General features: G+C 38.1%; 1 protein-coding gene across 3 annotated transcripts in view; it reads left to right on the top strand.

Moving 5' to 3' along the window:
- Positions 1–19,888, top strand: part of CWF19L2 (CWF19 like cell cycle control factor 2) — a 79,340-nt gene extending 59,452 nt beyond the window's left edge. For all 3 annotated transcript variants that reach the window (XM_042792179.1, XM_042792176.1, XM_042792178.1), the window contains 6 exons: positions 1,454–1,666; positions 3,818–3,934; positions 6,707–6,862; positions 8,250–8,330; positions 11,289–11,390; positions 12,266–19,888. In XM_042792179.1, the coding sequence (XP_042648113.1) occupies positions 1,454–1,666; positions 3,818–3,934; positions 6,707–6,862; positions 8,250–8,330; positions 11,289–11,390; positions 12,266–12,406 (810 nt within the window). In that variant the 3' untranslated portion in view covers positions 12,407–19,888. The remainder of the gene's footprint in view (positions 1–1,453; positions 1,667–3,817; positions 3,935–6,706; positions 6,863–8,249; positions 8,331–11,288; positions 11,391–12,265) is intronic.
- Positions 19,889–26,383: the final 6,495 nt, after the last annotated feature.

Below are 26,383 nucleotides of genomic sequence, written 5' to 3'. Positions count from 1 at the left end.
ATCTTTTCCACCATTTGCCTTCACTTTGAGGACTTAAATTTAAATCCTAAAATACTACCATTGCATTTCCAGGAAGCACTAGAACAACTCTCAGGTGAACTCTCTGGAGAATATTTCTCACCATTCTTTTGTGTGACTCTAACTTCTGCTAATGGCTGGTTGATTAGTTTTGTTTCTTCCTTGTCCTTTTTTTGTTGCATATGTAGCTTATTTTTTAAGTCTCCTGAATTGTGCTTGTTTTCACTGACTCCACTTAAGGTCATGCGTTCGATTTTATATTGCTTCAGACCTACTCTTTGGTTTGAGTCATTGAATTCTGAATATTTTTGCATATTGTGTTGAACATGATGCAGAAAAATACAATTCCTGAAGAACAGCAACATCATTTCTTTTTGGTCTTACTGAATTACCATTTGAAGTGTAGTGATCTTCTGTTGGTCATGACTGTACCAGGAGAAACCAAATCTGGTCTTCAGACATCGCTTTAATAAAGTTTACTGCTTTTTAGGTGATCATTCTGTTTTGGGTCCCAGATGTCTCGTAGTATACAGCACTTCATTCACTGTTGAAGAAAGGCATCATACAACCTGTTTAATAAGATGAATATTTATTTCATCACAAGAAGATCTGTAGAGTATTTTTAAGGTGTTTTGAAAAGTACTATTATTTAAAAGAGGTCATGCATAACAAACCAGGAATTTCCACTACTAAACTAAACACAAGTAGGGTTTTCACTGTTAAGATCCTGTAACATGCCGCTGACCCTCATGCATGTCTTCATAACAAATTTAGTATTTTCAGAGTTTCCTTTTAAATGTGGCACGTTTAACTAGAATGTAGTAATTATTGAGCAAACAAAAAACCTGTGGATCATTCAGCCTTGTTTCTGATAATGTGCTAGTTATGTTCGTTGTCCATGTCTAGCAACAGTTGCACTGAAGAAAGTCTAAATATTGAAGACAAAGACTCTTTTCTTCACAAAACGACTTAGTACTGTTTACTTGGTAAGAATAGCTGTTGGCATGTTTTCACAGAATGTAATATGAGGTGCAGAGTCATGGTCTAGTTATTTCACAAGAGATGATTCAATGGATAGTGATAGTTGTAATGGGAGAGGAGGAGAGAGAAGATGGAAGTAAAGTTTATGATAATATATCATTTAAAAAACTGTGTGCCTATTTAAAGCTGAAGTTATGTCAATGTAATATTGAAATACCTAGCTCTTAACTTGAGATGGAATATAGCAATGCACTTTTCTCATTGCTGTCACACATCTTTATTTTAATATGGGAGATGACCCTGATGGTTGCATGTGCTGCAGATACCATGTGGAAGGAGTCAATGCTACTGCTTCTGTACTTTATGCTTTCCTCAATAAAGGATATTACAAAGAGCTAAGTACTTTTTCTTGTTTATTTATATATACATGCAATTTTTCTGTATATCTTTTCAGCTCATGGAAAAAACTGACAGAGACTACTACACTCTGGATGACATGTTTGTTTCCAAAGCAGCCAAAAGAGCGCACAGTGGGGGAGAGGAAGAAATACAAAGAAGAAAAGCAAGACATGAGCACCAGCAGCTTGCTGCACGAATGGAAAAGTGCCCATACTGCTTTGATAGCAGTGAACTTTCTAAACATCTTATTATTGCAATTGGCACCAAGGTAAGAAAATAACAATTTAACACAAATGTAAAAATAAAAAAGAAATAAAGGAAGGCAGTGTTGATGTTAGAGTACCTAAGATTAAGAATTAAATTGCTTCTATGAAATGATTTATTTTTCTGTATCTTATTTTCCTTGCCCTTCCAATAGATTTCACAAATTCCTCAGGGGTGAGAGAGAAAAAGATATAAATCTGACATGAATTTTAAAGGTAATCTTTGATATCAGAACTTCACATATGTGGATTTGTGGGAGATAGGAGCCATAATGAAAGACCTGAGTGCAGAGATTAGTCTGTAGGTGGATTTGTGGAAAACTAAATCACACTGCACTGAAGGAAATTTGAACTTGTAAAGAATTGTATCTCAATGATAGAAAAGAAAATTAAGTGGAGAATTCCATTTTAAAACCTAAAATGCTTTCAAATAGGCAGAAGTTTGGTTCAGGGAACTTTCCTGTTTCTATTAATGCTTTTAAAAGTTATATAAATATTTGGATTTATAATACCTGAAATGCTTCAGTATAGGCTTTTTTGTCATTCTTTCTCCAAAGTTTTAATTTATTATTGATGGTTTTAGTTTGATTTGAGACTTTTTGTAGGCCAAGGAATTAAATACATAGATATGTGTTATGCTACATTGGATTTTTCTTAGATAGATAGATATAAAAAATGCAAACAGATGTATATCTGTGTGTATATATCTGTGTATAGAATCATAGAATCGTTTGAGTTGGAAGAGACCTCAAATATCATCTCATTCCAGCCCCCCACCATGGGCAGGGACCCCTTTCACTAGATCATGTTGCTCAAATCCCCGTCCACCCTCATGTGGAACACTTCCAGGGAGGGGACAGCCACAACCTCTCTGGGCAACTTGTTCCAGTGTTCACCACCCTCACAGGAAAGAATTTCTTCCTTATACCTAGTCTAAATCTACCCTCTTTCAGTTTAAAACCATTAACCCCCATCCTACCTCTACACCCCCTGATAAAGAGTCCCTCCCCATCTTTCCTGTTGTCCCCCTTTAAGTACTGGAAGACTGCTATAAGGTCTCCCTGGAGCCTTTTCTTCTCTAGACTGAGCAACCCCAACCCTCTCAGCCTGTCTTCATAAGGGAGGTGCTCTAGCTCCTTGGTCATCTTTGTGGCCTCCCCTGGATCTCCTCGAGCAGATCCGTGTCCTTCTTATGTTGCGGACCCCAGGACTGAACACAGTACTCTGGGTGGGGTCTCAGGAGAGCAGAATAAAGGGGGAGAATCCCCTCCCACGACCTGCTGGTCACACTTCATTTGATGCAGCCCAGGACATGGTTGGCTTTCTGGGCTGCAAACACACATTGCTGGGTCATGTTGAGCTTCTCATCAACCAACACCCCCCAGATCCTTCTCCGCAGTGCTGCTCTCAATCCAGTCATCACCCAGCCTATATTTGTGCTTGAGATTGACTTGAACCATGGGCAGGGCCTTGCACTTGGCCTTGTTGAACTTTGTGAGGTTTGCACAGGCCCACCTCTCAAGCTTCTTAGGGTCCCTCTGGATGGCATCCCTTCCCTCCAGCGTGTCACCACACCACACAGCTTGGTGTTGTTGGCAAACTTGATGAGGGTGCACTCAATCCCACTGTCCATGCTGCCAACAAAGATGTTAAACAGTGCCAGTCCCAACACTAACCCTGAAGGAATGCCACTTGTCACTGCTCTCCACTTGGACATCGAGCCAGTGATTCTGTGTACATATATGTGTTCATACATCTAACAGATAATATACAGAGATATATCTATATCTGCATGCATTATATATATATATATATAATTTATTAAAACACATACAGATATATATCTATATTAAAAAAAAAAGTGTTGTTATGAACTAAACAGTGTGTTTTCATAACAGGATACCAGTTGGTCTGTAAGGCTGATATTACTGCCTTGTTTGTGAAACTGTTTTCTAGTTACTACTTGTTCATTAGAGCTAATGATGGATAATGGGACCTTTTTAAAAACGCTAAAATTACTAGTACCTTGCTGTAACTGAAAGGTAATGGCTTCTATCGGTTTGAATTTAGCAAACAATGTATTTCTTAGCATCAGCAACAGGAAGACTTTTAATGCTAGAAAAATGGGCACTTCAGTTTTTGTTCACTTCTTATAGGTATACTTGTCTCTACCAAGCAACCAGTCCCTTACTGAAGGTCACTGCCTGATTGCCCCTCTCCAGCACCATACTGCAGCCACTCTGTTGGATGAAGACATCTGGGAAGAAATTCAGGTCAGCTGAGAAACTCTGTCATGTTTTAACAGTTTTGTAAAATAATGTCGTTTTGAATAATAATATACTTGTCATAAGTACCTATTTTCATAATTTCCAATCTGGCAGCTTTTTTCTGATTGCACTAAGAGGTAGAACATTCTTGCATTATGGATGAAAATTAGTGGTCAGATATTGTGAAAGGGAGACGCAGGGTAAACACCAAAGAAAAGTTCCCATTTATAAGCACTAGAGAAAGTTTCCTGGAATGCTGCAGAACCTCTGTTGTTGGAGGTCTTTGAAACGAGGTTATTGGGTGAATGTCAACTGAGAGAGGACTATCTCGTTCTTCTTCAAATCAGTGAGGTCCCTGTTAGAATCCAATTTCCTATTTTTTTTGAGAAGAATTATTATCATAAAGTGCCAAGCATGGTGGGTCATTCTTTCCAACTCTCTTATGAAGACATTTTGAAGGTTTTGAGTTTTGTTTTCATTGGAAAAGGAAAATCAAGGGAGGAATGTAACAAGCTCTTGCCAAAGAGATTGACTGTGATTGTCAATCCCTGCCTCTCCCCTCTCCTTCCCCCTCCATCAGGATTATTTGAAGGGAAAAACAACTTGCAACCTTTTAGGTCAAAATACTGTAGACTATTTCAGACTACAGAAAGGCTTTGTTGTTTATATTTAAAGACATGTTAATTCATGAGTATGAAATGGTTTAAGTAACATTGGTCTTGCCTTTGGTGTATTTTGGAAGTAGAGGTCTGGGGGCAGGGGTGAGGGGGAGAAGACACCGAGCTATTAATTCAGAGTTGCCTGTCACTCTGAACAGTAAAGTCCCATATCAGTCATGGTGCAATGATGTATTCACTGGGCAATATCTTATAGCTGTGTTTCATCAGTTCTGTTAGGGGGATGATGGCAGCATTTTCTTGTGACAGCATGGAGGAGCTTATTTGTGAGGAAAAACTCAGGGCACAAGGGCCTCCTCTGAGAGCTTAAATACCTGGTTAATATATATTTGGCCAAGTTTCTTAGACTTTTATTTTGATTCACACTCTGCAAGATGACGAAGGGGTGGGGAGAAGAGCTCAATTTCTAGTCCCATTGCATTGAAAACCTGTTAGTGATTTGTTTTTTATCTGATTTACTTAAGTATTTGCTGATATTTATGAATATGTGTATTTGCCTATGATTGTTTGATTCATCAACTCTCTATTTACATTAAGATAGGGAATCTTAAACCTTTAGATGAGATTAGCCTTTTAATGGTGGTATTTGTACTTCTAAGCATTAGGACAACCTAAGAGTTATGTGAGTTATAGAGCTATGATACCTACAGTCTGTGAAGCTTATACAGTTTCAGTGATTTCTTGGCTTACACGGTGGAAATGATATAGGGAGCATGTATAATAAAAAAATCTTCATTTTTAAAAAGCAATTTTCAAGATCTTGAGATACTTTCTGAAACAATTCACCCTGTCACAAAGACATCTCTTTTGTGCATTTGAAAATGAGTCTGAATGAGTCTCAGAAATCATACATTGTGCTTGATAATTTAGTTCAGCATCTACATTGTAAGCTACAGAATGATGCTTTTTTGTTTTTTTGGATGCAAATACCAACTGCCAAGAGTCAGGGAGCAGCAAGAGCGGGCTGCTCCAGAGGAAGGCAAGTCAAGGGTAGAAGGTTGATGGGCAAGGCAGGTGGGGGAATTCACCTCACTGACAAGATGCAGTCCCATGTTACCCAAGCCAGGAGAAGAGAGCAGGTCCCATGATGGTAGGCAGGGTCAGCCATGGCCCAGTGATGACCAGGCAAGTCTGCAGTGGTGTCTTAACTTTAAGGAAAAGTCAGCAAGGCAGGGCCAAGATGTGCCAGGTACACAGCTAGACACAGGCATCCCTGAAACTTAGCTCAGGCAAGAACCAAAAGGCCTGAATTTACCTGCAGTTCCTCAGTGATGGGGGTCCAGGCCCCCACTTCTTACAGTGTTTTTCCCCAGCTCTTTCTGCTGTGTTTGATCCCAAGTTACAGCTGCAGCATGTCAGAGCTGACCACCTGCGTGGGCAGCCAGAGCCCCAGCAGGTAGAAGAAGCTCTTGAATGTATGCAAGGCCCTGACACTGGAGCTAGCAGAATTATAAATTGAAATACACTTTGAATAGGTGCAGCACCTAATCCCTATGAAGAAGAACTGTTAAGTGTACGTTGAGGCCAGATGTATTAAGCATTACATTTGATCAGCTTCCGTACAGTGAAGATGGTGGTTATAGCCATGGCTTTCTTTTGAGGCAATGTTAATATTTTCCTTCAAGGTCAAGCATGCCTAGTGGAATTGTAGTTTTATTTATTTAATTAAACTGTATAATTGAAAGGAGTAGTGAAAGGATAATGGTATCTATAGTCAGCACAAGCCAAGACATTACCTTCTTAAAAACTGCAAGTTTGAGACCAACTGTTAAAGCCATGTTGTTTTATGGAGCAGTTATGGAATTCAACGCAGTTTTAATTTCCACTGTAAAAATATGTGGTATTTACTAAAACTAAGTATGAACTGTTAGTTATAATGCATAATTCAGTATAGTTTTCTAGATTTCCTATGTTTCTATCATAAGAACTGTAGCTCGTATTAAATTGTTGAATAATACAGAATTTTCCTAATACGATTGCTGCTGTTATCCAATTTATTATGAGTTTATTATGATTATGTTACTGAAATAATATAAATTATTATATCTGAAAGCTTTGAAAAGTTAATTCAAATTACACTTTTTTTTTTTTCTTTAAACAGATGTTCCGAAATGCATTGGTGAAAATGTTTGAAGCTAAAGATTTGGACTGTGTGTTCCTAGAAACAAACATGAGTATGAAGAAACGATATCACATGGTATATGAATGCATTCCTCTTCCGAAAGAAGTAGGACATATGGCTCCAATCTACTTTAAGGTACATGAAAATGGTTTTCTTTAGGTCATTTGAATGTATTTATCATAATTCCTCTATTTCTGGAAAACTTTTTTTTGACATTCAAGTACTGGTTTTGAAAAGATGGGTTCTTTGATCCTATTTCTTGATCCATTCTTTGATCATATTACTTGATCCTGAAACAAGCCCTGTGAGATAATTCTCTTTTTCATGTAGTCAGTAGAAGAGCTGTATGTCACTGCACAGTTGCCTTAAGTCTGACTGCACTAACAAATCCTGGAAGATGATGAAAGAATTGTAGTTTCTTGAAGTTCTGTAAGGATTGCAATAATTCTTACTTAGTCCTGTAGTATAAACTTAAAACCCTGTACATGTGTCTTGGCAAGCATAAAATGAGAAAATAATGCCAACTGTTTTAAGAAATAACAATTTATAATGTTTCATCCCCATTTTATTTCAGTAAGCCCAAATTTTACATGTGTTTTAGGTCTCTGATGAATGTTAGACAGCATGATAGACGTTCTTCTATAGCTTTTGTGGTGTCTTTCCCTTGACTCTGTAAAGAGAGACTCACTGAAGCTTTTACCTGGTACTGAGGCCTTTTGGCTTTCAGCAGCTGGGTCATGATTTGCCTTTTATAAGAAAATTATTTTATTTGTTCTTTGAAATATTATTTTTGTTTTCTGGAAGTAATGTGATTGGTTTCTGATGAAGTGGAGCAGTCCATATGATGAAGAGTAGTGCAGTAACTTACCACATTTGTAACTCTCCACCTGGTTGATTTCATTCCTATGCTTCAAGTGATGGTAAAACTTGTGTTTTGTCTGAATACTAAACGAAAGATGAAGTATAAGATTTAATGCAATGTAATTTGCATAAACTTACTTTCAGAAGTTTCCACCATTAAAAAACACAGCAAATGAAATTTAAAAGGCACTTAAAATACACTATACCCACTGCTATCTTGTGGAGGATACAGAGGCACTTTTAAAGATTTTTAAGCACAGTCAGCCTTCTAAGCTGGATTTTCCTCTTAGTACTTAAAAAAACCTAATATAGCATAATGAATTCATTAAAGTTTTTTTATGAGCTTAGTAAAGAGAGAATGTAACCTCTTAGTTGAAATGTGTTAGAGAAAATTTGTGTCAGGCAAAAGTTAAATTAAAAAACAAAACAAAACAAAAAAACCAAACCAAAACAAAAAAGCAGTAGAATTAAGTAAGTTTGAAGATATTATACAATGCCTGTATAAAGTATGTAAGTTGTGGAAATTGGAAAGGTTGCCAAAAATAGTTACTTTGTTAAGAAATGGTACTTGCAGTGCAATGTACTTCACAACATTGAAAAGTTAGTTCTTTGTTTGGTATATGAAGGTCTGCTTTCACATTTACATAAAATAATTTTACAGAAAGCTATAATGGAGTCCGATGAAGAGTGGTCCATGAATAAGAAATTAATTGATCTTTCTTCAAAAGATATTCGGAAATCTGTAAGTAATGAGATGTATTGAACACTTTGTTTCTCAGCAAGTGTTTCTTATCTTTTTTTCATTATTAACTGTTTCAAAGAGAGAAGAAAGGGAACACAATTAGATTAGTGCGTCAGGAGATGGCATAGGTATGATGAGAATTAAGAGTCTGACAGAACTCCTAACTGACATTAGGGAAAAGATCCCTATTTATTTCAACAATTGGCGGGCTGAGCTGCAAGCATTGGTTGAGAACAAAGCTGGCACTTTGAGGACATGTACCAGCATAATTTTCTTGATTAACTTTAAGAATTAAGTTAGATCAAAGATTTGCAAATTACTTCCCGGGATAAGATATGAGGTGTCTTTTTCATTGACCTAGAACAGCCTTTTCTGTTGCTAAGTTTATGAAGTGAAAACAGAAATAGCTTTATGTCTTTTTTTTTTTTTTTTTTCTAAAACAAGGGAACAGTACTTTATTTGTCTCCTGGATACTAAACTGAAACGTCTTTGTAAATACAGATGTCAAAGGAATAACGCTGGAACTGTTGGGTTCAAAGATTTTTCCATCTTTTAATATTAAAGTGAAAGATGTGTGGTATATAGACTTTACCGCAAGTAGTTTACTACTATGTAGTAATAATACTTAATTTTTTAAGTGTCTTTTAGTAAATATAGCACCTTTGCACTAAAAAAAAATCCTAATATATGGGAAAGAGGAGATGGGTTTTAATAATGAGACATGAAGTGCTGACATGACAACGAGGGAAATAAAATGCTGAAGAATAAGGGATTGGGTGGTTGTATAGTAGGAGAGTTTTTGTATATTGTAATAACTCTTGAACTAAACCAACAGTGATAGCAAATGTATCAAAAAGAAGAAATTTATTCTGCCACATAAGCTGAAATGTCATATAAATGTAATGGGAGTCAGTTATGGGTCACCTTATTCAAAGTGGTGAGGCTTCACCTGGAAAATTTGTGTCTGAATTTGGCAGCAGTGTTTTAAGACAGTTACAGAAGAGGAGAGCATAGGTTAGAAAACTTAATTATAGAAACCATTTTAGGGGTTATGCAATCTAGGAAAGAAAAGACTGAAATAGCATGTGATGGTAGTTTTCTGTATATGGGAGATTGTTTTAAAGAAGATAGTACTTAGTTGTTCACTAGCACTAATGGGTGCAAACAAGAAGGAAGTCAATTAATTTGTAGCAAGGACTTAGGGAAGACTTTAAACTTAAGGTGGACGTAAACAGAAAACAAAATAGGTATGTTTTGGATATCTTCTGCTTATTAGTGTTTCAGAACAGGGAAAACCAAGAACTGTCACAAATAATTATAATTTTCTTGGCACATAGTAGGACATCAGGACATTTGATTTTTTTTTTTTAAGAACCTCCTTAACCATGCATTTTTGTGACTATTATACCCATTTGAAAGTAGGCCAGTTTTCAGATTAAGTCACAACACTTCTTTACATTAGTAGAATTCATCTGAATGTAAATTGCTTCACAGTTGTGTGATTTTAACATTATTTTAGGGTAGAAGAATGCCTTTAGCCTTCAGGAAGATATGAGGGTGTTCAGAGACTGAGCTCTGAGGTATGAGAAGTTGGAGGGTTGTATTTGGAGATGGTGGTGCGTGGAAGGAAGGTCAGACAGGGCTGAGACATCATCTAATGGGCAGATTGTATGCAGAAATTGGAACTGGGGTCCAGAGACAGAGCCTAAGCATCCAGCCTTTGCACAGCATCAAGGCCCTCTCTGCTTGTCCCTCTGCTCCCCGCAGCGAGGGAGCTGGGGTGGGCAGTGGGCTGGGAGGGGACACATCCAGGAGAGCTGAGCTCTCAGCAAGCACTGTTCAGCAATAGCCAGCACACTGGCATGTTATCAACACTGGTTTAGTCGCCAGTCCAAAACTCAGCACCACATGGGCTGCTGTGACAAGAATGCACTCCATCCCAGCCAGACACCGATACGTTGCTAGGAACAAATAAGATAAAGTTGACATTTTTCTTAAGGTGTTGCCTGCCAACCCATTTTTTTCTTACTTAAGGATTTTTTTTAGTTCATTTAAAATGTTTTATGTTTCTTGCTATGCTACATTGCCCCTCTGTGTTAAATCTTAATTATTTTTAGAGTGAATTTTCAAGCAATTTATGAAACATGCCTTGTGAAAATTGCACAGTCATTTGGACTGTAGCAGAGGAAATGCTTGTGAATTTGGGGCTTTGTAAATCTTATCTGTACAGGAACATCCTCAACAATTAAAAGAGTGGAAAATAACTTCTTGCAGTGAAACAGCAGAAATTACTTTCAATGCTGTAGCAATAAATGAATCCACTTCTTACTCTGTCAGACTGAAGGGTCTTTCCTAGTGGCAGGATAATCAGTGTCTGCTCTGTAGGCTGACTAAATTATTAAATTAACCAGTTCGGCAAGTTAATGATAACTTCCAGTCATGTAGTGGGGTTTTTTGGTAGTGTATTCCCTATAGAGGTGTTCCCCCTTCCCCCTGAGTGTCAGTGTTTCCACTGGGTAAATATTTCCTGTTATCAAACAACCCCTTATCTTTAATAAATGCAACTTTTTGGTGATTGTCTTAAAATTTGTACTCAACCCATGTAATTCAGAGGTGTGGAGTCAGGAAGGCATTTGCTCAGTGTGCCTGCTGCTGCCTGGTCCCTCCCTGTCTCTTACCTGGTCCTGCAGCAGCGGTCTCTGGAGGTTCAGTAATCATCTTTTCAGTTTTCAGCGTCTTTTTATCTAGCTGTTGTGTGTTGTTCTTTCCCCTTGCCTGTTTATTTTACTGTTTCTCTGTTGCAATTTTATACTACACAATCTTGATTTGAGAGGTGGTTTAAAATAAAATGTGAGGCTATTAACTGTAAAAACACTTGGAAATTCATTAAGTTGTGGGGAGGTTAACTAAATGCCTACAGTCTGTTAAACATCTAAAAAAGTGGTTTTGCGTGTATAGGTTCCTAAAGGATTGCCATACTTTTCTGTGGACTTTGGCCTTCAAGGAGGATTTGCTCATGTCATTGAAGATCAGCACGAGTTCCCTCATTACTTTGGAAAGGTATTGTCATGTAAAAGATCAATTTACTATTTACACTCCGTTTTGTAAAATTTAAATAATTGAAAGATGCTGCCAGAACAGTCGCTTTGATGTACCTTATCCCAGTTTATTAGCTGACTTCTTGGCAAGTCATTATAACTTGGCTTGTTGAATAAAGGAGTAGTTGATTTCTTCACTGGTTGATGCTCAGATCCATGTTTCTTTTGTATTAGTAGGAACTCTAGATATTTGACATATAATCTAATAGATGGAAAATAGTTGTATCTATTTAGGAGTTTTCATGGCCATAGTATTCTTATATAAGTACACTGACTTCTGCTTTTATCAGTTAGGGTGCATACACACACAGACTCACAGATGACTCCTAGTAAAATACTTGTGTGGTTAAATTACTCTGTGTGGCATAGAGAGTGAATATACAGGAAGAGCTGCAATAATTTTTTCCTTTCTTTATTATGTCACGGCTGTCATTTATTGAAAGAGTCAATATTGCAAAAACACTGAGAGTGATTGGGGTGAAATATAACTTACTTCCAAAGGAGTTAAGAGCAAAGTGGGCAGCTTTCTTTTTTCTGAACTTTTCTCTTCTTAGTCATAAATGTACTAATATATTAACAATCTTGCAATGTTAGGATATTTATGTAGTGGAGTGCTATGCTGTACTTAAAAGAATTTTGCCGAGGTAACTATCTAACAACTACAGTCCTAAATTTTGAATTGGTATGTTTTTCAGAATTTCAAATTTTAGTAACTAGCACTTGAAGAAAACAGTGACAAATATTCTCATAATTTGAAAACATATATTTCTTTATTCTATGGTAAAATGATGTTAAGGTAATTTTACATTTATCATTATCTTTCTTCTACTTGCAAAGGAAATTATTGGTGGCATGCTGGACTTGGAACCACGGCTTTGGAGAAAAGGAATCAGACAGAACTTTGAGGATCAGAGGAAGAAAGTGTTGCAGTTTGCACAGTGGTGGAAACCATATGACTTTACCAAAAAGAAAGAATGAATACAGCCCTGCAGTCAAAGACTATATAAGCCGTAAATTATATTAAATGATATTTCATATGTTAAGAATAACACATAACACCAGTGTGTTTTGTATTATGAATATACTTTAAAACCAAGGATATTGTTTAATTGCTGATTACCCGTTTCTGGTTTGGACACTGTAGATCACATGAACTTGCAAGTCTGACAAACCAGAATTGTACAGTGCTTTTAGTTTTCCATTTTTTATCTGATCCAAAAGAATAATATCCGTGTGGCTATTGGAGTTCTTCAAGCTGTAGCTTCTGTTTATGGAGTTTTTATAATCTTTGAGGCAACTGATTTTTTTATATTGTATTTAGCATACAGCTAGTGCTTAATTACCATTTTTTGTAGAAAATGGTATACATTTTAAGAACATTTTGATTAATCCAAAGACACTTGCAGAAGGAAGCTGTATGGAAAGTCGTTTTATGATTTTGAGTCCTTGTGTTCTTTAACTTGAGGTCACTGAAGTAATATAAACATTCACGTAGGACGTGATTGATAAACCTGCTGCTGCCCCCCCCACCCCCACCCCGCACAAGAATTAATGCAGTCTTTTGCACTTTATTTCAACGTGAAGTAGTATTTTTCAAGCTGACCTGTTGCAGAAGGGATGATGAGACAGTCCATAGCTGGTGGCAAATGACAGCTTTAATGGTAACAGTTACTTCTGATGACAATAAAAACCAAAAATCAAAAGAGAGGAGGATGGAAGAGTCTTAAGGAAAAACACTCTCCAATGGCCAGCAAAGAAGAAAATCACCACAGGGATCTCCCCAGGTGACTCTTCTGTCCTGGGAATCCCACCCACCATAATATTTTTACAATAATAACTATGTAATTTTCATCAGGATCTGCTCAAACTCCCTGCTGGTTGTTCCTGCTTGTGATGCTGTTAGTGCTGATTGGAACACGCTCTGATCAGAGGCAAGAGCTGCACATTCATTGATTATTAAGCTTTTTGTATGGATGTCACTGGGAAATACCTGTCTGCTCTTTAAAGGACTACTATCTATCTACTGTGTTATTCACTAGGTTTTGTTTTTTCTTTTGTCTAAAAAGGTACAAAGTGGGGGTGGGAAGGCGTGAGGGGAAAAAAAAGGATGACTTTCACATTAGTGTCAATCACTTTCCATGAGAAACCTGACATAGCAGGTGCAGAGCTAGAACAGGACAAGGACAGGACACGGATGAAAACATTGCCACACCATCCTCCCAGTGCGTAAGGGAAAGGGTGCAGACTTACAGACAAAGGGCTGCAGTGCTACAGGGAGAGGCTCCAACAGGCAAGTGGAAGGTCCTGAGCACAGGAGAGGTTAAGGCACTGTGTAAGTGTCTCAACGCGCTTCCTGTTCCTCTGTACCATTGCCCTGTACAGCTCTGTTAACCATTGTGAACTGATTAAGAAATTAATCACTAAATATTACACAGTTGAATAAGTGTTCATTTCTAGTCCCTTGGTGGTCTTTTGCAACTTTCCTGAAGAGCTAGTACTGTTTTGTTGTTTTTTTTTTTTTTTTTTTTTTCCTCCATTTTGGCAAATAAGGCTGGTAGAAGTAGAAATCTACTGTGCTGGAAATGATTTTCTGTAGGATCTTTGTAGATTTGTGTCACTGCCAGAGAGATAACTTAAAAATAAGATGTCATGATAATTCTAGTGATTTAATGTCTGATCTGTACTATTTTTCACCAGCAAGCCGTGGATAAAAGGGCCAGTTCTGCTGTTCTCCAGTAATTTTTGATCTTCTGTAGACTACTAGGGAGATTACAGAGAAAATAGGACTTGAAATAGTAGCTGCTAGTAGTTGCTTAGATTGTGGTAACACTGAAGCAAGTTTAGGTAAAGTGCGGTGTTTGCTGGTATAAAGCATGACTTAATAATTGTTTTCTCTGAAAGTGTATGTTGGCTCCAGTCCCCTCTGCCCCCCTGGAAGATAGCCAGGAAGCAGCAGAAGTGTCTGTCTTTTAAAGCTGTGAAAAAAGTCTTTATTCAGTGCTGTGCTGGAGATGCAATTTTTCTGAATTATATCACTTCCTTCAAAATTCGTGTTCCTCAAGGGAAGTGCTGTGTTTCACAAAGGATATCTAACTTGTATATAGAAAAATGTTTTTTTCCAACTCATGGTCTGTGCATATTTTATTATTCTGATTTCAGCAAAACTACTGATATTCTTTGAACCAGAAAGGACTCAAATATGGAGTAAGGGTAGCAATCTCAAGCTAGTGGTCCAGGAAAATGTGTCTTACCTTACTATAAGTTTTCAGAATGGAAAACTGTGGTTACCACATACACTTAGAATAGTATCCTGTTGTAATTGGTCACAGGCCAGATGTGTATCTTCAGGTTAAGCTGTTCCTCTTCATAAATATCTGTAAGGCCATGAAGGTGAACACCAGCTTGTTAGGACATTTGTGTGGAAGGCATGGTGTGCTTAGACCAGTCCTCACACTTACAAAAACTAAAATATTTTAAATAAACCTCCTTCATCCACAAGAATACCCAATACCCAAATTCTTTGGTACTAAGGGGTGGAAAATGTAAATTCAGGTGTCTTTAGGGAGAACAAGGGTTGAAAGCTCGATTTCATACATTGCTGTAGATGTGCTCCTCTGTACTCTTGTGTAACCAGGGAGGAAAAAGGACTTCTCAAGTGAATCTATGTGTGTCATTTAACAGGTGTTAGAACATATTCATGTCCTCCCCTGTGTAGCAGAAAGATTCTTACATGTAATATGTGCTGCTACTCTTCTGCTCAGTGCCTGGCATAAAATACAATGTTTCCCTGCTATCAAGTCAGCTTTTTCCAACTTGTAGTACTTCCCTCCTTCGTATTTCCTTGCTATGCTGAAACTGTTGTGCCTCTCACCTGCATTCTAGGTCTTCCAGCGGTTTCAGGGAAGGTGTGCTGCACCAGCACAGCACCGTTACTGCTGCTCCATCAACCCCTGGGTACGGTTTGAGCCAGAACTCAGACTCCAGAACTTTTCATTCAATTATGTTTGCCACTAAGTTCTCTAGAGAGAACCAGAATGGATGCTGTAGTGAAGCAGATCATCTGCCCCAGGCCTTGATACCTTGAAGATTCCCAGCCTGGGTCTGTCTTGGGGAAAGTGAACTAAACAGGCTCCTGTGAGACATTCACTTTCCTCTTCACTTTTTCTCAAGCTGTATTATTCAACCTCCTATTCCCCAGGCCCATGCAGTTGCTGTAGAAAGCTGTCTGAAGCATGAGGCAATTGTCTTCATATTAAGGACCCACGGTTTGAAGTTATTATTTTTGCTCAAATTGGAGGAAAGCACTGTGAATTTGTATCACACCATTAGCTACAAAATGAAGTGCAAAAGCTGCCACAGTATCGTTATTCTTATGCATAACCAGTGATTGGTTGATGTCAGGGAGATTGCCTGAAGTCATCTGTTGATGTAAACTGAGGTAATGTAAAATGTGGTTGATGTAAATGGAGGTAAACTCAGCTAAAATGAAAAACAAGGCTTTCTGCCAGTTATTGGTGTTCTTCCAGATAGGTAGTTCTCATTTATGTCTATATTCCACTTGCTTTTTTTGCCTTCTCCTTTTGTGTTTTCCTTTGGAGTAAGACTGTGAGATGCTGCATTTAGTGCAGTTTGGCTGTAACAGTGCTGAATTGTTGCTTTGTTTTTGTTAAAATACCGGGAAGAGAACAGCATAGATTTTCGTTGCTTTGCTAAAAGTCAATATAGCAACATTCAATCTTAGGGGTATTTGGGTTTATTTTTTTCAGTTTGTTCATGAATCCAATCAATGAGTTACTCCTAGAGTCATAATCAGATGTGTTTTAGTGGGATTTTACATATTGAATTCAACCAACTTGTTTTAAATTTCATAAAAATTCTGATTGGAAAATAACATGTTAAAATAAATAGTAACTCTTATGTCAGGAGATCACAAATCTCTTGCAGTCTGTGAAAGAAGAAACGTTTTGATGGGTCCCTTAAGGGTTCTGTATTTGATCAAAATTTTTTCAGCATTTCCTGTCTTCTGCATCTGTATTTTTATCATTAAAGCATGTTTTCTCTTTCTAATTCCAGCTGGGCTACTGAATGAAAAGATGTGGAGGCACAGGCTGCTATAATCTTACTTTAAGCATAGCTGTTTCAGAAACAATTTCCATAATGTTCTAGCTAGAAGTGCCATTTTTAGCCCTCACAAATCAAGACAATCTAATCCAGTATGAAGGAACAAACTTCAGAAATCCAAGCTTGTTGAGATCATAAGTCTTGTGTGCATATTGATGTAGCTGTGTGGTGATATTACTTTTCTAGATGTTGCATTTATGTTGTTAAAAGTGAGAAAGAAAGGTAACAAGTTTCTTTCAAGAAGGTCATGCTGCTGCACCCTTTACAGGGAAGTTGGTGTAAATTTTAGCCCCCAAGTTAAGAACCACTGGAAGCTGGTTCTAAAAGAACATTTAAGCTTTTCTTGGGTCCCAGATTTCAAAACTAGTAATACAGCCCCAGGACTGTCCCAGGAAAAGAGACTGTCTTTGGAAAAGAGTTATCTACCATTGTACAAGTTGATGAAGCTGCAGTTTTAAACGCAGTATCCTGCTCGGTGATCAGTCTTGCACAACTGCCCTGCTATCTCTGTTTATTCTGAGGCTTATGGTAAGTGTCTGTGAAGTACTAGAACTATATTTTAAATGACTATAAGTACAAGACATCTTTAACTACAAGCATCTTTACCCTCCCTGGTGTTCTGCCTCCTAGGTGTGACCTAAGCGCTGTACATGGAGAGCCTGGAGCGACATCACACAACACAAAAGGAGTGTGTTGATTACTTTAGAGAAAGCACAGTCTGAGCTCTTGATGTGTGGGTAGATGTAAAAAGTTAATTTGCCAGTGCCCAAGCTTCATGTGCCATTGTATGTGTGGTCTGAGGGCAGTTGGTGGCCTGAAATGGCTCTGATGAACCTGCTTTAAGTTCTGTCTTAGAGTTGAAAGTCCATCAATTGATTCTTCTAAAATTTTTAGCTTTTGCAAAGGAAGTACCCTAGAGCACACATGCAGTAAAAATGAATTTAGCAAACAACACAAGCATAAATAACTTTTTATAGTAAAGTTGAAGGCATTCTTCACAGACCAGCGTCTTGGAGGACAATATTTTTATTCAAGATTTTTTTGTCATTTATGCACAACTACTGGTCACCCATTGATCTGGAATGATAGGTAGGTAGAGTTTGATCTTGAGACAGGAGAAGAAGACTTTTCAAAGTCTCCCCCAGCTCTTTCTGCTGTGATTTTAAGTCCTTAATTCTGATACTTTATGTGAAAATTGCTTGGAGTAGCATTTGTAAGACAAGATACGAACAGCTAACGGATCTGACATGTATTTAATGTGACATAAATGCACATTGTCACTGTACAGCTTCCCCATTGCTGTTGTCACAGGTTTACAAGGCTTCATTTGAGGATGCCAGCTGATCTTTCATTGCTCTAGATGCTTTTTATAGCCAACTCCAGGTGTATGCCTTGTAGTTTCTTTCATTCTCTGGAGGTTCCTTTTGCATGTTTGAAGACTGCATTAAGTTGTCTTTACAAATTGTAGTCTTCAGGTTAAACAGAAGATTAAACTGTGCTCAGGTTAAACTGTGTATATTCTTTCAATGTCATCCTGGAGGTTGTTTTTTCTATTCTTTTGTGCTCTGGCACAAGTCTCAGGAATGGATAGGATATCTCAGTGAGGTGTTACCAGTGTGGCTGATGTGAAAGGGTTGCTGCCATTCTTGATGGAATATCCTCCTACTCATTCCCTCTCATCAACGCAGATCAGAGGAGTATGATATGGCAAAGCCCATGACTTCCTGCAATCTTCAGATCCTCTCTGGCTCTCAAGTCAACAGTTTGCTATTATAACGGAATATTTTTTGCCCAAGCCTAGGTTCTTGCTCTTGTCTTTTTTGACTTTGTTTTCTTTCCATAGACTGTTTTTTTACATTTTTCTGAGATACTTCTGAATTTTACTTCTGCTTTTAAACATTTTTTTTGTTGTTTTACAGCCCCTTGAGTCATCTACAAAATTAAGCATCAATACTGTATTGCGGTGACTACAGAATGATGCCACATCCTTGTGTGCCCTGCAATATTTGTGTACACTGGCTAAACTGTTTCCATGCTATCACTTTTGCTGTTGCTGATGGACTTACTGCAACTTCTTATACTATTATTCTTGCTGTGGGTGTGAGTGCTGTAGACATCACAAATAGAAAAAGAAATAGGAAGGGTGGCTTTAGAAGAGTCCGAAACCAGTATCATCTGGGAAAGGTGAGGTGGAAATGAACTCTAGGCTTGTATTCTGTGTTTCATTGGGGAAAAAATGGGCTGAAAATCAGACATTCTTGTAATACCATTCCCATTCAGGCCATATACCTGGCTGTGTCATCTCCCAACCTCTTGTGCACCCCCAGTCTATTTACTGGAGAGGCAGAGGAAGAAACAGAGAAGGCCTTGACGCTGTGAAAACACTGCTCAGCAATAGCTGAAACACTAGTGGTTTATCAGCATGGGTTTTGTCACATCTAAAACACAGAACTATAAGAGCTGCTGTGAAAAAACCTAACTCCATACTAGCCAAAACCAACACAGATACAGGATACAGAAGACTTAATGTCAGGTTCTACTCAGACTGGTACCATGTTTGACTCTCTGGTAATTGTATAGGATTAGAAGATAAGGTGGTAAATCTCTAATCACTGAGCTGTTTTTCTCTCTTTAAAGACTGTCTCTACATTTCAGCAGGTTTAGGATGTGCTAGATTCTCTCTCTCAGACTTAAGCGAGTGCCCCTTTGCTGCAAAGCAACATTTTTTTCCATTTCCAGCTATTGCTGTTCGTGGATATTATTGAAATGGGAAGAAATCTTTTTTACACACTGCAGGTGGGATTCAGCACAATGTTAAAACACTTCTATGTATCCCACTGTGAGATGCGTGTCTAAGTTCACATGATATTCAGTGTTGGCCTAGTCAATAAAGTTAATGGAGCCTTAGAGGGTGATTCCTCTTACACTGCTGTAGGTGACCTGATGGGTTAATTGAATCATTCACTAGGCTCTAGTGACTGTGTTGGTTAGGGACCAATACCCACTATTATTTTATAATGTAAAAGCAGTTTAAGTTTGGCAAAAGTCCCTGACTCTCTTAGCCAAGAGAAGTGCTTAATGGAAGTTTAGCCATCAGTGTGGCTATCCCTGTATAGTATTTGCCTTTGTTCCGCGTGGATGCAAGGAATCTTTCCAATGTTGCGAGATGCCTCTATGTCAAATAGTGATTTTACAGTCAGAAATCGGAGGTTTCTTTTGCCTGTTTTTTCATCTTGTAGTCGGAAGTGATCAGAGCACTAAACCTCAGTCTGTCAGCAAAGAAATCAATGCATTTTGGCTAAATGTCTCAGCTTTATTAAAACAACTTACTGAATTAAACTTTGTGGCTGATGTTCTCAGTAATTCTCTCTTGTTGCTTATTATGTGTTGAAAATTAATGTGGTTTTCCCATATTTAGTATTTTTAGCTAACTTCATTTAGAGTGAGTGGAAAGTGACTGCCCAAATAAACCATGTCTGGTAAACTTGAGGTTGGGTTCTAGTTTGGCCCATACAGGTTGTGGAGTAAATTACCTACTTTCTTTGCCCTTTGCTATTGGCAGATAGTGAGAGGACCACCACTCAGCAGAAGTTTTGAGAAACTTCTTTGAAATTATGTGCCATGGAGTACTTGCAGTGATTTCCAAGCAGGTTGGTTGAATAAAAGCATATACTGCTGGCTGTTCCTGAGAGCTCTGGGGAAAATGTTATCTGTAATTACAACATAGATTCAGGATTTTAAATGCCCTAAACAACTTAATATGCTTTTGAAGGTAGAGAATGGACAGAGAATTTAGCTATTATCTCTTTCTGCAAACAGCACATGCTTCTTGAGAGATTTCTGTGAACCAGCTCTCCACTTTTCCTGATATGTAATCTTTGGTGGGAAGCTTTTAGGTTATTTTCCCTTTATAGCAAAAATATTTTGGCCAGTATCAGAACAGGAACAGATGATATGGAATACAGCTCACATCTGTGTGAGTAGGTCTTGTCTCTGTATATAGCTGTCTGGAAGACTGCGTAGATAAATAGCATTTTATATATCAAACATTTTAAAAACTTTGTTTAAAAGTGAATAAAAGAGTGAATCCCTCCAAGAAAATCTTGATCCTCAGGACTTTCACCTTCACAGCTCTTTACAAATATTAGCTTCGTATGTCTGAAGGCTTTGTCCAACATAGCTCCCTCTGACAGCTGTGAAACTGCTGTCCCTTTGAACCGAGTGAATTTGCCCCCATGCCTCTGCACATCCCCTGCCCCAACCTGGCGCTGGGGCTTTGGGTTGCTGAGAGCGCCCAGAAGGTCATCTCTGCTCTCAGTTCCCTGTGCACCCCCGAGATTCCATTCACTGCAGTTGATCACACCCTCCTTGAAGTGCTCCTTGTCCACGAACACTATTTTAAGTGATTTATGACTGCACTGTCTTCTATTTTTAGCTTTTGTGCAAAGCTTCCAAATCAAATCTTGGTGGGAACTGCTGTGTCTGATAATTTTGTTGTCTTCCTCTCTGCTAATGAAAAACAAGTTCAGTCTTGCAGTTAAACGGTGCAGTTGTCTTCCTTAGTCTGTTTTTATACAAATCAAACAGGAATACAGGTAGCTGAGAACAGTAATATGATTCTGGTATATTAAATAATTAACTTTTAAAAGGTCAGTGAGTCCCTGCCTAACAAAACAGCAGTGCTAGAAAGCCTGGATTGTCTTTTAATCATGGGAGGAGGCAAAATGCAAGTGGGTTGTGAGGACTCCACCATTTTCTTGCTCTTGCTTCACAGAAGAGTTGCACAGCATTAATAGGAATGAGTTTGCTGTGCAGTGAGGATACTCCTCCCACCTGTCTTCAAGTCTGTTTATTATATTTAGTTTCCATGAATTGCTGGAATTTAAACAATACCTACTTTTAAGGTATCAGAGATATGAAAATATAAGATGATGATAAGGGTTTCTTCTAAACTAGAAGGAATAAGCTAATTTGTGAGGTGTTTGGCCATCTGGTGGCAGAATCCTGACTTTATTTGTGTTGGAGACCAGACATGAGTGATAATGTTGCCTTCCCACTTGTCTGCAACCTTAGTCTGCAAGGCTCTACAGGGAGAAGCACAAAAGGCAGAAACAGAATGAAATTAGTATGGTACATGTTTGCATTCAAGGAGACTCGGGACTCTGAAAAATAGATTTTCTTTTTCCTTGGAAAAAACTCAGAAGAGCTGGAAGCAAGATGCTGAAAGATGAACAAAATGCATCCATATTGCAGCTACATGCCCTGTTATAACCCAGACAAGTAATGCTGACAGTAGTTGCACCTTCCTTCATTTGCCTAGGATATATTATAGTAGAATATATGAATGTGTGTGACATCTTCAGCTAGGGCATACCTTGCCTGGGCTCCACAGCTCTGGGATCTGGAGGTTTTGAGAACAGGCTGAAGAGCATTTTTTGGAATGGCATAGGTGGGGTGCCTCTGATTTGGAGCAGTGAAGTTCACTAAATCACCCTCAGAATCCCTCGTTGCCCATGGCCTGTGATTTCTAGGGAATCTGCGCACCTCCTTTGCTTGACAGTTCAGTTATTTTGTCACGGGAGTGTAGGATTAGGAAGGGGATATTTTTGTCACCTATTTCAGGGGACTGATCTACAAGGATTGGTCTTGAGTGTCCACACTACAGGCCACTTACTCAGATTTGTAAGTCTAAACAAAATGTGATTAGCAGAGATCCAGAAAAGCTATAAACAATTGCAGTTGAAACAAATTAAAATAGTTTTTTTGTTTTTTTGTTTTTTTTTTTCCCCCCAGTAACAGGAACTGATGCTACTTGGGAGTAGAGTATGACTCGTGCTATAAAAAGGCAAGAAGTCAGGCTACAGCTAGCCATGAATATGGGGGCAAAAAAGCATTTGTAAGGGTTTCCAGTGTCACTTAAAGGTAAAGAACATCCCAACTCTTCCTGTAGCCTTGCTTCGGTGTTTCATGGGAAAGTGACAAAGTAATCCAGGAATCTGTTTTACATCAAATGAGGCTAAATTCAGTATGACTACTTTGGGGGAAAAAAAGGTCAGCAACCTTAAACATCCAGAAATGAATTGTCCTCTTCATGAAAGACCATTTTATTAACAAGGGTTTTGCTAATAACAATACAAATTTTCTTAATAAATGCTTTTGTTAAAAGAAATCTTGCTTTCTCTACTGCTGATATAGTTTCCTTTGCTTTTATAATCAGGTGATTCCTCAGTTTTGTCACTACCAGTCCTGTAGTGTTTTGCCCATACAGCTGTATTATTTAGGGCAATAGAAATGTGATGTTTAATTTTCTTAAATTAACCTATTTGAGTAACACAGTCATTGTACAACTTCTGGTTAATGTGTTTTAGGGTCACAGAATATTTCTGGCTATGCAATTTTCATTGTGTGGGTTTCGGGTTTTTTTTTGTGTTTTTTTTCCACACACACACACCCCCCCGCAGGTACATTGCCTGTAGTGTGTCTGCTGATTTGAGGGTGCCAACAAGAATGCTTCTCCCGTGTGGTGTCACGCTTAGCATCTCTGTGTGTTAATTCCTCTTAGTTAAGTAGACTGGTACTGCCTGGTCCTGGGGAGTCCTTGGAAACCTGTGCTGTTCCCTTTCCTAATAGGTGGGGATCCTGGGGACAGGATCTGTTTGTTGGAGATGAGGTGTGTGGTTATTGATTGTCTCCCTCTTCTGAAGAAAGGGTGTTGTGCAAGAGGACAGGTCTGGGGAAGTAATCTAAATGTGATCACTCTCACCTTCTCAGGGACAAATGTTCCACATCTGGATCAGCTTATTAAAGATATTTTCTAATGAAGCTCTAGTGTGGTGACACAGCAGCCAATTATTTTTTGCACTGTGTTCCTGCTTGTTTAATGACAGACAGCAGGACCTTTTAAAACTGCAGGCCTGACAATTTTGCGTTAAATCTGTTATTTCAGATTAGTTGTTAACAGCATGTCTAAACCCCAACCTGAATCCCCAAATATAATCACATTACAGACCAATTATTTTGCTTGCTGAGTCACTTTGTCAGTTTGACAGCATGCCTGGCAGAAAATTTCGATTCATTTCAATTATTTGATTAAAAAAATTAATTAATCCAGAGCTTTATTTTGTTTGGAGATATCAAGGTCTGACTCTACCACTGATTCATAGTCCCCAGTGATAGTCACTGGTGGGATTCATTCTCTCTCCAGCTCTTTGAAGCTGTAAAGATCCCGTTTTGTGGTAAAGGTAATGAGCAGTCATGTTTCTTGGTAAAATCCTTCTTACTGCCATGCTGGGGCACAGATCTGTATATTTGAAGACCTACTCCCAGCTTCTTGCTTGTATTGGCCAGAAGTTGACTGTGTTTCTCTCTGTTAGCCATGAATGGCCAATGCAACAAGTAGTCATAAAGAGGGGGTTGATCCTTATGAAGGATGTCTGCCTGATGGGTTATTGTTTAAAGTAGTGAATACAAAGATGTGTAGACAGAATTTGGAGATGGGAAAGAATCTTTTAAATTTGAACAAGCTGATCTTGAAGTTTAAAGTTAGCAAATATTCATAGTGTTTGAACTTTGGAATATTTGATTGCTTAGAAAAGTTGGGTATCTGCAGGCTGCAGTGAAGATTGAGAACTGTTAACAAAAACATACTGTCACCGGTCTCTGTTTGATATGTTTTTCTACTCATTATAATGGGAAAGGGATAGTATTAGCATTGGCATTTTGAAACTGTTTCTCAAATACAATAAATACATTAAGGTTTAGAATTTATGAATATTTTATTGCTATCAGCATGCTGCAGACCAAACTGGCTGTCGTGCTGGTTGTTGCCCAGTCACATAACTAGGCCACCCATGTCATAAGGAGTTCAAGCTCTAGCCAAAAAAAACTCAGAATAGAGGAAAATTAATACTTTTCACTCCCATTTTGCTAATGAGTAATGACCCACAGAAAGATAAGAGCTTGTGGGGGTTTCCACTTAACACTGTGCAGTACCTCCTGCTCAGATGTGGTCAGTACAGGACAACAATCAGTGTGTGTGTGGGGGTGATGATAATCCACTTCTAAATTATGGAAAGGAAAATTATTAGAGATCTATGTAAGGACATAATAGGAATGTGTAGGGATGAAATCAGAAGGGCTAAGATGTGAAATGGATCTAGTGACTTGTAGGCTCATAAAAGACAAGGAGAGAAGCTTCTACACCTATGCTGAGAGGAAGGCAATGAAATCATGGCATCATTGCTGAGTCAAGAAGAACAGGAAATAACTGATGGTGCAAAAGATAGATGAAGTAATTTTGGCTTCTAACTTTGTAAAAAAGATTAGTTTTGACCAGATGCTAAACACAATTAAGTTTTCAAAGGAGAAAATAGTCATCAGGAATAAGGAAAGAAGAGATAAAACAGAATGTTTGCTAACTTGCATGCATACCAATCTGAAAAATTGGCAATAAACTATCTGGAAGGCTTGGAGTATTTGGGAGAGATGTGAAAATACTACTACTGCAGACTAATAAATATTTACAGAGATTTTCAAGTATAATATAATGTTACAGCATGTATAAATTCACCTAGACCTATGACCCATAGCTTTGTTCCTTTTATCAAGGACATTTACTTAAAAAAAAAAAAAAAAAAAAAAAAAAAAAGAAATTAAGCAAACTTGTGAAAAGAATACATTTATTTTACATTCACTCTGTGGGAAACTTAACAGTTCTTTAAAAAGTTACCTTTCCCTCTGAGCAAAGCTTGCAGTATTTGTACTTTGAGATTTCTGTCATTATGTAGTCCAAATAAAATTAATGTGTGAAAAAGTTCTTTCAGGTGGAGCTTTACTGCCAAGAAAAATAGTATAATTTTCACTATCCTCTTGGTGATTTGTGCAGCAGGAAGGTTGTTTTGAAGTGCACAAATCCTGCTCTTTGTGCTGGGTAATTTTGCACCCTCTTGTGGTCCTGAGGCTCCTTTTTTAGTCCTAAATTCCTGCTGCAAGAAGCAAAATGTTCAGATCCTGAAAGTCATCTGTATGCCTTCTCCCTATAGCCAAGTAATCCACATCTGTTTCCAAAAGAATATATTCAAGTGACTTCATTTTTACAATTTTTTTCTCTTTCCTTCCACAGTGCTCTAGCACTGTTGAAAAATTAAATACAAAGAAATCTCACCTGTGACAGTTAGTTTATGCTTAATAGCTACCACAGACAGACAGGAGTCCTACAGTACTTTCTTGTCACTTTTGACGAGCTTTGTAATATCACAGAAAAATGGCCCTTGGGAATTCAAAAAACAGGCTGCAGTTCTGTGTCTGTATCTTCAAATATCTTTCTTCCTTCTGTTGGGACAGGACCTCAGAGAGGAGAAATTGCTCCAGTACTGAAACAATTTATGTATTCTTTCCAAGGCAGGCATCAGTGAGAGACAGTGAAGGTCTGAATACCTCAGTAGTTGTCTGTTTGCTCCCAACTAAATCACAGAACTGCTTGAAACTTTGTACATGCACTGTCCGTATGTGGAAATAAACTTCTTTCAAATGTCCATCAGCATTCTCTGGAAGAGAACCTGATATGCAGTTGTGGGTTGTAGATGCATTTCAACCAAGACCCTTTATATCTCTCAAGTCCAGTTTTTATGTTGAACATTTTACCTTTCCTCCTCTGCAAAGCCAATGAAAACAGTGTTATCCATGCTGGCAAGTTACCCTCAGCCTTTGTTTCTTCTATAACCTTCAGAATTTTATTGGAACTTAATTCTGCAGTTTCACTAAGAAATGCAGAAAAAAGTGTGGGCTTTTCATTATTCAGTGGTGAGATGCAAGGAGTAGAATATATCTCACCTT

The sequence above is a fragment of the Tyto alba genome, unplaced genomic scaffold (assembly GCF_018691265.1).
Source record: "Tyto alba isolate M040663 unplaced genomic scaffold, T.alba_DEE_v4.0 Super-Scaffold_2, whole genome shotgun sequence".
Classification (NCBI taxonomy): Eukaryota; Metazoa; Chordata; class Aves; order Strigiformes; family Tytonidae; genus Tyto; species Tyto alba.
Note: the sequence above shows the minus strand (reverse complement) of the source record. Positions and strands in the feature narration are given on the sequence as shown.